Raw genomic sequence first — 13,501 nt, forward strand, 5'->3', positions numbered from 1 at the left:
GCATCCAGGCCTGGATCCCTGGGGCCGGAGCCGCCGACTTCGGATGCCTAGAGCCCCTAGCCAAGTTCGCGGGGGCCGAAGCCGTGCTGATGGAGTCGGGCTGCCCAAAGATGGAATGGAGAGGCTCGTAAAATGCATGAAGCTGGGCAGGGGATGCTCTGGCTCCCAGGAAGGGAGGGAAGCTCTGAGCCGTCCCATGTCACGCCAGCCGACGGATGGTGAGAAGGCGAAGGGCGATGGTGCTTCTTCGCCTTCTTCTTGTGCTTCAACTTGTCCGCGACCTCCCTCTCGACGGGAAGATCGAACGGCGCAGAGCTGACTTTCGGGACTCCAAAAGCTTTCGGGACTGCTCCCGCAAAGACTTCGGGTTCAGGACCCGACAGTCAGAGCACGACCTTGGGTAATGGTTGCGCTCCAGGCACCAAAGGCACACAAGGTGCAGGTCCGTGACCGACATCAGTTTATAACAGGAGTCACAGGACTTGAAGCCGGGTCGAGGACGGGACATCCCTGTGTGCACAAAGAGTCTGAAGACTCAGGAAAAAGATGTCGACAAAAGTTGAAAAAATTGTCAAAAAGTGACCAAGGGTACCGCTCTCTCCGGATCTGCATTGGCTGGCACGGAAGAAGAAAGAACTGATGTAAGCGTGCAGGGGCGGCATCTAAGTAGATACCGTGACGTCACAACGGCGAACACAACGCTGATGACGAACACAGAGTCGACCGAAGCCACCTACAGACGTGCTGAGAAAATATTCTCTGGATCCAGTCTGACGCCTGGGGGTAAATCTAAGGTAAGGAATCCATAACTAATAGTCTCTTTCAGATATGTTTGACAATTACATTATAGCTCTTGATAGTCTTGAGTTTACGCCAGAAAGGAAGAAAGCACTTTTCTTAGGAACTATTGGGAAAGAGGCACATCGCATTTTCAAATACTCACCTCAGATGTTGGGAAACGACAATCAGCCGGTGGAGGATTTGTTTAAGCAGGCCAAGCTCCGGTTAGAGAAACGATTTGCCAAGGAGGAGAACATTGTTATGTCTCGGTACAAGTTTTACACCTGGTCAAAAAAAGCTGGCGAATCGCTGGATGAATTTGTCCCTAGTGTATGGGAATTGTCAATAAAAAGCAAATTTTGGCAAATGACCAATGAGCTCATCAGAGTTCATCTGATAGTCCAATGCCATTGCAAAAAAACACAGGAACAGCTTAGGACTGCAAAGAACCCCACTCTGAAGGATGCCATCTCCATTGCCAAGGTCGCAGACGAATTGGAGCGTTGTATGAAGGAGATGGGCAAGAAGTAAGGTGTTGAAGGGGAGGTTGCGGCTGATGGAAAAAAAGTAGAAGTCTCCAAGGGCGACATCAGCAAGCCCAATCCCAAAGCACAGAAGTCCGCCAGATCTAATGGTTGTTCCAGATGTGGTTGCGCTTACCATGGTAGTGACTCAAGATGGTGCTTTGCTTCGAAAAAAGACTGCAGGAAGTGGATCTGAGAGATCATTAAGCCCAAATTTGCAAAGACTACAACAAACCTCGGTTTGCTGTTGCCGAGGACTTCAGTGTGGGTGGGGACATTGAGGACTGTGTGTTGATGGTTCTTCCTGGCAGTGGAGAAACCGAGAGAAAGTTTCGTCCGAAGGCATCTTTTGGGATCCTGGGCAAACAAGTCGAACTGATGGTGGACTGTGGTTCATTGTACACCATCGTACCAAAGTGGATGCAGAAAAAAAGAGTAGCCTCTAGTTTCTCCCCAGCCAAATGACATTGATTCTAGGGGGTACCAGGGAGAGAGAATTGATGTGTTGGAGTACTTTTATTCTTCTATTGTGTTTAAGTGAATACAGGTGATGGGGAAGATCTATGTAACGGAAAATGGTCCTCCGATCTTGGGTTGGGGGGCATCAGTTTGAGCTTCATATCATTATTGATCCTCATGCTCCTGGGCAGGTTTCATGCTTGGTTGATGTCACCAAGGAACACGTTTTGGGGAAATGGAGGATTTGTTCAGTGGGAAACTTGGAGAAATGAAGGGGTATACACATAGAATTGTGTTGGAGGAAGGCACCATCCCGGTCCTGGAAATCTTGAGGGATGAGGTCAAAAAGAATTTGGAGGACATGCTCAAAGAAGGGTTCACTGAGCCGGTTGAGGCCTCCGAATGGGTCTCTCCTGTGGTCATCACCAAGAAGAGTGATGGGAAGCTCAGGTTCTGTGTGGACCTTCTGAGTTTAAACCAGCATGTGGTTACTGATACCTTTCCACTCCCCAACATCAACAATTGTTATTATTGCTTAAGGGTGGAAAGTACTTTTCTAAACATGATTTGAAAAGTGCTTATCACCAAATTAAGTTGCTGGAGGAGTCAAAAAATCTCACGGCTTTCATTAGCATGGAGGGCACTTTCCGCTTCCCGAGGTTGCACTTTGGGTTGTCCTCCGCGGCCAGCATTTTTCAGTGGATTATGTCCGAGATTTTCAGGGGTTTGGACAACGCAAAAGTTTTCCAGGGCAACATCCTTGTTTTTGGTCGGTCAATTCAAGAGCACAACAACACTTTGAAGGAGGTCCTAGACAGACAGAGGGTGGCGGGTCTTACCTTATCGAAGGATAAGTGTAAGTTTCTAATAAAGGAAATAGAGTATCTTGGCCACACCATTTCTGGTCAGTGGGTCCGTCTAAAAGTTGACCTCTTAGAAGTGATCAGAGATGCACCCATTCCCCATGACAAGGATCAGTTGCGGTCGTTAATGGGTTTAATCGAATACTATGCCAAATTTCTGAAGTGTTTTGGTAGCAAGACCAAAGCCCTCAGGATGCTGTTGAGGAAGGGGTGCACTTTGGTGTGGAGCGATGTCCAACAACACACTTTTGATATGATTAGGAAGGACATTTGTGAGACAGGGATTCTTGCACCCTTTGATACACGCTTAAAAACATTTGACCATTGATGCGAGTGCTTGTAGTTTGGGGGCTGTGCATGCAGGTGTTGAGAGAACGGTGGCATTTGCCTCACGGTTTTTGTCTGAATGTGAGGGTAACTATTCAGTCAACGAGCCCAAAGCTCTGGCTGCGGCCTGGTCAGTCGAGCATTTCAGGATCATTTTGTGAGTTGTAGATTTCTGTATTCGCACTGACCACAAACCCTTGGTCAAAGTGTTGAGTCCTGGTGGGGCGGGTAAGGGCTCTGCAAGACTGGCCAGACTTGCTTCTAGGCTTCAGGAGAATCTGTACCAGGTGGTTCACATTCCAGGGTGGAAAAACGCACAAGCTCCTTGTCTGTCTCACTTGTCGTTGAATTGCACTGGAGAGCATAGACTTGGTTTATCTTGGGAGCCGGATGGAGCTGTGGCTTCTTTGGGAGATGCTAAGGAGTGTGCTGGTTGTGCATTCTCGGAGGATGAGTGGCGCAGGTTCATGGATCAGGACATTGTACTCAAGAGTGTGGAACGTATGTTGGTGCAGGGGGAGCGGAGGGAGAGCACTTTGGCTCCCTCAGTTAGACCGTTTGTGAAGATCTAGAATGAACTGAGTGTGAGTGACTCTAAAGTCCTAATGAAGAATGACAAGTTCGTGCCACCTGAGGGTTTGAGGCCCAAGATTATCAAGCTCGCTCATGAAGGGCACCTCGGTCAAACCATGACCAAAAAACGAGTGAGAGAAAGTTTTGGTGGCCTTGCATGGATGGACAGATCACATCCTGGGTTGTAGATGGTGATGTTTGCAGGGAAGTGAAAAGAGACTCAAGACGAGTAGTCATGCCGTTCAGGGTCACATCGAAGATCCTGGTGTACACAGGAGTACTGTATGTTAAGATTTTATTGGTCTGATACAGGGTATGGACGAGACGTTGAAGAATGCCTTGGTGCTTATTGATGCACATTCTAAGTGGCTTGTCGTCAGATTTATGTCTGATGTTATGACTAAGAGGACCAAAGACCAGTTGAAAATCATTTTTCAAGAAGAGGGGCTACCTCGTACCCTTGTCACTGACAATGGCACTCAACTTGTTTTGCATGAGATGAGGGCCTTTCTAAATAAATGTGGTATTATCCACCACCGCACGACTCTTTACAACCCTAAAGCCAATGGAATGGTGGAGCTGGCTAATCGCCTGGTGAAAGGTACCATTTCAATGGCTGTACAGAGTGGAAAGAATGTCAGGGAGATGGTGAGGGAGATGGTTTGGGCTCATCGTACAACCGTCCAGTGTGACTGGGTATACCCCGTTCGAGAAGACGCGTGGAAGAAAGCCTGGCACCAAACTTTTACCTGCATGGCTGGTGTCTCCCGGTCAGGAGTACAACCAGGTGGATGGCGTCAAGTTTGACGGCAAAGGTGTGTGTGCCGGTGACTGGGTCAAAATCAAACATGGCAGACCTTGCAAAGGCTTGTCTAAACTGTGGGAACCCTTCAAGGTGAGGCAGGTCTTTGACAACTACGTGCTTCTTGACAATGGTAACAAGTGGAACAAACGCAAGGTTGCGTTGCATTGCAAGGGAGAGGGGGTGAGTTCTATAGCGAACGAACCAGGGTGTGTCCGTTCTGGTGACAGTTTGAACAGGTTCATGTTGATGAGGAGTTGACCATCAATGGGCTGGAGGCCAGAACTGATGGTGGCTCTGGGGATGCTTCGACTTCCTTTCCCCGTGACCTTCCTTCTCATGTGGGTGCCAGAGTTGCGCGTTCTCTTAGATCCTGCAGACCTCCTCGTTATTTGGAGGATTATGCGCAAACATGAGGGGGTCTTTCCCCTTATCCCCTGTTCTGGCACTTTGCTTCTTTCTTTTGCCTTGACCTTTACTTGCTATTGTAATTCCTTCTCTGCATTTAGTTTTGTTTGTGGGCAGAAGGGAGTGGGGTTGTTGTAGTGTTGCACTTGCACTGCGCAGTGCTTTACTGTACTTCACTTTAGTGTTCCACTGCTCAGGAACGTTATGGTTGTGCCATTCCACCAGAATCAGTTACTCAGTGGCTGGCAAAGGTGGAATCACGAATTGTGTTGCTTGATGCCAATAAAGCCTACTAAACTCCTTTACTATGTCCTGGTGTCACTACCACACACTACCTCAGGAAAGCCAACGTGTACATAAAGACACACACAGGGTACACAATATAACTGTATAGAAAACTCACTACCATTAGGAGATAACACACACAGACACAGTCATGAAAACACTAAGTGATAAAGATTAACCAGCAGGGAAAATGCTGACACTGGGGTAGGAAACATTCTAACACAGAGAGTGTCTACTTGTAGAGGAACACATTTACACCTTGATGGGGAGCCTTGGACACTAAGATAGAGAGAGTTGGATGTACATACACACCATTGCTGCACGAAGTGCAGTTACACTGTGACAAAAGAATCCAGGGACTTTACATCAGGAGACAAGTACACACGATATGAAACTCACCTACATCCTAATAACTGAACTGAGCCTCACCACCACTCCGAACTCTAACACAACATGTGAACTCCATCCACAGGCTAGCACCAACTGCACCACTACTACACATGCACACGTCCTTGATTCATGCATGCAATCACTTGAACCACTACAACACAATCTCACCTCTCACATCACTACAACACCTCCACCCACCCTTGCCTCACTCATACCTCACCTGCACCACAACACATCCCATGTCATCACCTCGCCTTTACCACTAAAACACATCCACAACTCTGCCTCACCCGCACTTACATCTCCATCCTCTATCCACACCGGCATCCTCACTTCACCTGGACCACTACAACATATCTACACCCTTGCCTCACCAGCACCACTACAGCACATCCACACCATCACCTCAAGTGCACCCTCAAACACACCCATGCACTTGCCTCACACACACTACTACGATATCACGTTTTGCTCACTTCAGCTCTCCCTTGTTTCACCCACACCACCTACAATACATCGACTCCCTTGCCTCATCCGCACCACTAAAGCACATCCACATGCCAAACTCATCTGTACCACTAAAACACATCAACACATTTGCCTCACCTGCATCACTACAGCACATCCACACCATCGCCTCACATGCACCACTACAACCAACCCATGGACTTGCCTCGTGCACACTACTACAGAACCACTGTACCCTCACACTTCATCCTTCCCATGCCTCACCCGCACCACCTACAACACATCCACACCCGTCTCATACACTCCACTAAAGCACATCCACATGCTCACCTCATCTGTGATACTAAAACACATTGATTCGCTTGCCTCATTCGCACCACTAAAGCACACACCATCGCCTCACGTGCTCCACTACAACACACCCATGCACTTGCATCACACACACACACTTCTGCAGTATCAGTGTGCTCTCACGTCACCCCTCCTTTGCCTCACCCGCACCATTACAACACATCCAAAACCTTGTCTAATCCACACCACTATAGCACATCAACATGCTCACCTCATCTGACTAACTACAACACACCAACTCCCTTGCCCCACCTGCACCACTATAGCACATCCACACGCTCACCTCATCTGTACCATACAACACATCGATTCTCTTGCCTCACCCCACCACTACAGCACACACCATCGCCTCTCCCGCACCACTACACACATTCATGCACTTGCCTCACACACACTACCACAGAACCACTATACCCTCACTTCATCCCTCCCTTGTCTCAACCGTACCACTACAACACATCCACACCCTTGTTTGATCCGCACCACTATCGCACATCCACATGCTCACCTCATCTGTATCACTAAAACATTGGCTCTCTTGCCTCATCCGCACGACTACAACACATCGATTCCCTTGACTCACCCGCACCACTACAACACATCGTTTCCCCTTGCCTCACCTGCATCACTATAGCACATCCACATGCTCACCTCATCTGTACCACTACAACACATGAATTCTCTTGCCTCACCCGAACCACTACAACACATTGAATCCCATTGACTCACCCGCACCACTACAACACATCGACTCCCTTGCCTCACCCGCACACTATAGCACATCCACATGACCACCTAATCTGTACCACTACAACACATCAATTATCTTGCCTCAGCCATACCACAACACATCGACTACCTTGTCTCACCCGTACCACTATAGCACATCCACATACTCACCTCTTCTGTACCACTACAACACATCAATTCTCTTGCCTCACCCGCACCACAACACATCGATTCCCTTGCCTTACCCGCACCACTACAACACATTGTCCCCCTTACTTCACCTGCACCACTATAGCACGTCCACATGCTCACCTCATCTGCACCACTACAACACCAACACATTTGCGCTCATCTGAACTAACATAGCACATCGACAACCTTGTCTTATCCGCACCACTACTACTCAGACATCGTTGCCTCATACAAACACTCCAGCACATCCACACCATCACCTCACTAGCACTACTACAACACAGGCACACCCTTGGCTCACTCACACTACTGAAACATATCTACATTGTTGCTTCACTCCCACCACTGCAGCACATTCACACTATAGTCTCACCCACATCAATCCAGCATATCCAGACCATTACATCAACACATTCACCTCACCCGCACCACTCTAGCACATCCACACCCATGCTGCACCTCTACACATCCACACTCCTGCCTCATACACTACTACAACACGTTCACACCCTCGTCTCACCCACACCACTCTAGAACATCCACACCCATGCCACACCTGCACCCATACACATCCACACTCCTGCCTCATACACACTACTACAACACGTTCACACCCACACCACTCTAGAACATCCACATGCTCACCTCATCTGTACCACGACAACACACCCATTCTCTTGCATCACCCGCACCACAATAACACATCCATTCCCTTGCCTCACCCGCATCACTACAACACATCGACTCCTGGCCTCACACGCACCACTATAGCACATTCACATGCTCACCTGATCTGAACCATTACAACACGTTGATTCTCTTGCCTCACCCACACCACTACAGCCCACACCATCGCCTCATGTGCACCACTACATACATCCATGCACTTCCCTCACACACACTACTACAGTACAACTATACCCTCACTTCACCACTCTTGCCTCACCCACACAACACATCCACAACCTCATCTAATCCGCACCACTATAGCACATCCACATGTTCATCTCATCTGCACCACTACAACACATCAACACATTTGCCTCACCTGCACTAATGTAGCACATCCACACCCTTGTCTTATCCACACCACTACTACACACTGACATCCTTGTCTCTTACGCACCACTCCAGCACATCCACACCATCACCTCACCTGCACCACTAAAACACAGGCACACCCTTGGCTCACCCACACTACTGCAATATATCTACACCTGCACCACTACTAAAGGATACCTAACACCAAGCCTTCTAGAAGACAATTAACATAAGGCTAGCCTCTGCAAATCGTTTTGAAGCTGTACTACCTACCCACGTATGCCTCTGGGACAGCCCTGCATTTTTTACCCAGTGAGACAAACAATCATACAAGCACAAAGGTGGTGCTGCCTGTGTTTTACGTTATTAGTGACACTAGAGTTGGGACTTCAGTGGAGCACAAAAAGTGACCCCGCAGTGGCTACTGCTATCTCAACCCAGGCCATTTGGTAAATGAAGGTGGTGGAAATATTCATCTCACCTTCCACATAATAAACTTCTCAGATGGTAAGAATGTGGACTGGTACACTTACAACCTGATAGGTATAGGGAACAACTTAAATGGGAATGGGTAGGTAGGAGTCTCAGGTCACAAAAACAAGAACGAAGGATAAGTTGTACTAACTTGAGTCTTGGATACGAAACAACAGCTACAACAGTAGCAGGTATGATTCAGAACGCTTACGAGGTGTAAGACATTTTGGTGAACTAAACAAAGTAGGAACCAAAATGTCCACCCAGAATAAAGAAAGCAACAAGGGGACTCTCTTAAAGACAAAATCAGCTACCATAAAAAAGCTAAAACAAAGAAATAAGCATGATAACCCATACTTTCATTACTGGTGAAGTCCAAATGGGAAGATAAAGCAAGGGCAAGGAAAAACACAGTTTGGAATGGTTTATTCAGAGTCAAGAAAATGTGAACAAGCCATACAGAAGATGATTCCCCATACATGATGTAAGCGATATCACCAATTAGTTCCTGATTAGCGGGCTCTCTGTGTTACCTGACAAAAACATAAGGCCACTTGACTGAGATTTCAATGCCATTAGCTTTCCGTTTGCTGAGGAAGACCTGAAGGGTGCGAACAGCAACGGATAGTATCAGACAATGGGAGAGGTCGTAAATGGCCATAGCTCCCACTGAATTTAATATTAGATCAGTAATTACTAACAAACCTCTGGACCAGAAAGATGCTCCATCTCCCAAGAAACCGCAAACCACACCCCAGGATGCAAAGATGTTCTACAGACTCTAAACCCACCAATACTGTGCTGTTCTGGGATACACTACACTGTCCCTAGAATGCAGTGTACTGCCTAATCACCCAAGACTCCATTCACTTTACTCTGGACATTGCTCTGGTCAAATACAACACTCTGTATTCCCCCAGAGTACAAAGCCAACACGTCTAGTGTTAATTTGGTAGCAGAAGGAAAAATAGGCATTCACAAATGCAGCGGTCTGCATTAGTACATTCAAGTCAGGCGTGTTGACTTTGCCAATGCCTGTTCTATATAAAGTTATTACACTACGGAGTACATCCAGTTACAATGTGCGTACACCATTCAACCTTAAGAAATGTAAGTTTGAATGTTCAAAACTAAGGCATTGGGAGAGTGGCTTACACAGAAAGCATCTTTCAGACTCGGCTTTTGAAAGACTTGACTTATGATGAAGCATGCATGTAATAACAAGTCCTAACAGACGGTACTATAAACACGCTCTTTGTAATTCAACGGGTTCATTCAACAACCTAGTATGATGTCCTGCTCTGCACTAAGGTCGTCAATGCTTTCACTACCCTGGGTGTAGGGATGACACTTCGAAGGCGGCTCTTCTCCTATTATCCTTATAGACAAGTCACTTTCACCTAATAAATAGAGAACAGAAAAGACATAAGTATCTTTACACTGGACTATCATTGGAATAGTCATTATCAGGAAAAGGTACATTGGTTGTATACATGCTCTACGCCCAGTAGCATGGGTTTTATTCTTGGAGGAAAGAGGCGTGTGGCTGCTTCTTGATTTGAAAAATTCAGACTGGTGTAGGGGGGTTGAAACAGAAAAGGGCATTCAATTTTGTGTTACCGCCGAGCTATGGATCCTTTGCAGATCAGGTGTGTGTGTGTCTGTTGTTTTTTTTTGCCTCAAGGCTCCTCCTACCACGTCAAGGTGTCAGGGTATCCCTATGCTGACCCTATATGTTTTTTCATCTTTTTTGAGCTGATGGAACCATTCATCACTCCATATTGTACTGTGTATCTTGTGGCGATGTTATTCTCCTTAAATACACATAAATGAAACAGAGAAAGAACCAAGGCCATACGCATGCTAGTAATATGCTTTCCTTCCATGTTTTGCATTGGCCATGAACGCATCATACATTTTTATACACAAGAGCTTCTATTGACAGAACGGCATGGCAATGTGACAATGAAGTCAATAAATGAGTTTGTGGCAGAAATATGGTGTCCCAACCTGCTGTGGTGATACAAGCACCTTGAGTAGGACGCATTGACTCCAGCGCATGCATAAAAACCTGTTTGGGGCATGTTTGGTGTTAAAGAGCCAAAACCCACGACAGATTCAACAGTAAGGAAACCGCAACCCAGCAGTGTAACTGTTGAGAGATATTTACACTCAGCTTATGAGTGCCACTGGACAATCTCGTAACACACCAATACTCTGGAACGCATCACACTCTACTAAGTAGTACTAAGTGGAAGGCAGTCGGTGGGGTAAGAATTGCTGATTTATTTAGTTTTTCCTTTAGATTCTTGCTATGGTAGACTTATCAAACATACCAGTGCTTAGATTCTTCGTGATTCTCATTTCTTCGGAGGCCACTTGGTCGCGGACATTCTGCTCCCCCTCGTGTGCAATCACAAATAAGATGTCAGAGTCAGTGACAGAATAATGATCTACCAAAAGAAATTCTGTGTTGAAGGCATTACATCTCATGCAAGTAACAATAGGAAAACGTCAATGACAGATAAAAAGATATTGAAAAGATCAACAGAATTATATTTCAAAATAATGTATTTCCCAATCATCATTTGTGCCTCCTCCTTCTTAACGACAAGACATCAACAGTTAATTTTACTGGTGCCTGAGAGGTCTAGCGCAGAGGGTTAAAAACAGGGATTGCACCATCACAAGTATCTCAAGGGCATCTGAATGCATTGTCCCTTTTGCTGCAATGCGTTGGGGTTCACCGACACGAAACATGTGCAATGGGTTGTGATGCTGCTTTCACAGGTCCAGATCTCACTATACCCAAATCTGAGGGCAGCTGACTATGCAATCAGACAAGGATACAGGAAAACACATCACTTCTCAGACTCACTTTACTCGCAGAGATTGTAGTAGCAAATTGGTTAACAGCACTTAGAGATTATTCACCGATATGTATCTCATCTAACCATTCATCCAAACTGCCATGTTTGTGAAACTTAGATCGCAGCCATTGCCTATCACTCACTAGTGCTTTGTTGCTTTCAACTTATTTTCACATTTCATTCAATATATGTTATTTTGCGTAAAGCAACTCCAAACATACATCAAATAAATAATGAACAAACTAGTTTTACAAACTATTAAGTACATACTTCCAACACTCATTTTACTAGAACAAAAAATGTGACATTCAAGATAAATCATTTACAATGAGCATAAATCACTTAAAAATATTACAGAAAATACATTGACATGCGTGATGAATTACTAGCATAAACCATTCATATAGTCTCTCAGGCAACATCTGTCATCGTTTCTTATGTTTCCTCCATGACTGCCTTCTGTCTGGCAGAAGTATCGACATTTGTCATTTGTAATTAAACACCCGCTAGACTTTCATTTAAGAAATATGAGGAAGGCTGGGGGAGCTACACGCCAACTTATAAGAAACTCTACCTGAAACAGCACATTTCAAATCTGACGTGCACCTAAAGTAGAAACAAAATCCTTTTTAGATTAAGAAGAAAACAATAGCAGGGAAGGGAAAAATGTCATCCTGTTGGGTTCTTACTAGGGGTGGGCGGAATTTGCGAAATTCACTTTTGTAAATTATCGGGAAAATGTTAAAAATCTCCGCAAACACGCAGAAATATCGCAAAGATGCGGAAGTTTTTTCCCGCCCGTTCGCGGTATTTTCTGTGTGGTCGCAGCTCGCCAACTTACCCATGCGGTTGCTCGCAGGCGCGGCAATCTTGTTTTCACTTGTTTCGCAGTGCATGATCGCGAGAAGAAAGACGTGATCGCGCGACGCATGACGTTAATGCGGGCGCGAACTGTCACAAGACAGCGCAAATGGCTACCAACAATCCAACATCTCGTGGAGAAAGCGACCCGATCAGGAAAACTTGTCGGCGAACGCAGGGATTCAGGTAAGGCGATCGCACGCATGCGAGAATGTATTATTTTACAGCGCGAGCAAGAAACAAATTATCGCTAAGCTGCGGAATGCGGAAATTTTGACATTTTCGCGCTTTCCGCGGAACGTGAAAATGCCAAATTATCGCAATTTCCGCGAACGGAACGGAATTTTGGCCCAGGCCTAGTTCTTACAAGCATTATGTTAACATGACCAGACAGATCCTTCTAGGGTCTTTGCCAAGCACAGGTTTGGGCCAACTTGATAATGATACACAGATAGAACAGACTAGGTACGGCCCATACGTTCACCCTCAACTTACACATATATAATGCATGCTTTATTTCAAGTTTAGTGCCGAATTAATCAGGCAAGATAACTGTAGAAAGCAGTACATATGTAGTGATAATGTAAGCAGAGAATGTAAGTATCACGGCAATCTGCAACATTTTATATACAGCTGATTTTTTAAGAATCCCTACATACCTAACCCTGAAGCTATAGTAAGGGTTAGTATTTCAATAGAGTCGACACGCACGTGTACCTCAAGGCTATGTTCGGTCACTAAACTAAGGCGCAGGATGCTATGAGACAAACAGCTCCTGTGGCCTAGGATGGCTCCACTTGAGGCCAAGCTGCCCTGCTATATGGAATGCTTGAATCCCAATCTCTCTCCCTTGTAAAGGGCTGGGACCAGCTTTTATATATGATTCAAAGCACTTATTTTAAGAAAAGCAATTCCTGTGATCAAGATATAAAGTTAACTAAATAACATGAGAATTCCCTTGCACACTCAAGTCAAAGCTTAAAGCTACCATGCTTTCCCTTCCGCATATATAACATTATTCAAATTACTATGTGAACTAGAAGCATACTTAATTAAAATAAAGGCAACTCTTGTGGTGCCACAGGGCTTTTCTTAAGACCTTTC

The 13,501-nt window shown here is 45.8% G+C and overlaps 1 protein-coding gene across 1 annotated transcript in view; it reads right to left on the reverse strand.

The window, feature by feature from the left end:
• LOC146813456 (uncharacterized) overlaps positions 1-13,501 on the reverse strand; it is a 550,359-nt gene that overhangs the window by 461,769 nt on the left and 75,089 nt on the right. The window contains exons 4-6 of the mRNA XM_085615430.1: positions 11,003-11,119; positions 9,950-10,066; positions 9,200-9,335 (exon numbers count right to left, since the gene is read on the reverse strand). Of these exons, the coding sequence (XP_085471556.1) occupies positions 9,200-9,335; positions 9,950-10,066; positions 11,003-11,119 (370 nt within the window). The remainder of the gene's footprint in view (positions 1-9,199; positions 9,336-9,949; positions 10,067-11,002; positions 11,120-13,501) is intronic.

The sequence above is a fragment of the Triturus cristatus genome, chromosome 7 (genome assembly GCF_964204655.1).
Source record: "Triturus cristatus chromosome 7, aTriCri1.1, whole genome shotgun sequence".
NCBI classification, from domain to species: Eukaryota; Metazoa; Chordata; class Amphibia; order Caudata; family Salamandridae; genus Triturus; species Triturus cristatus.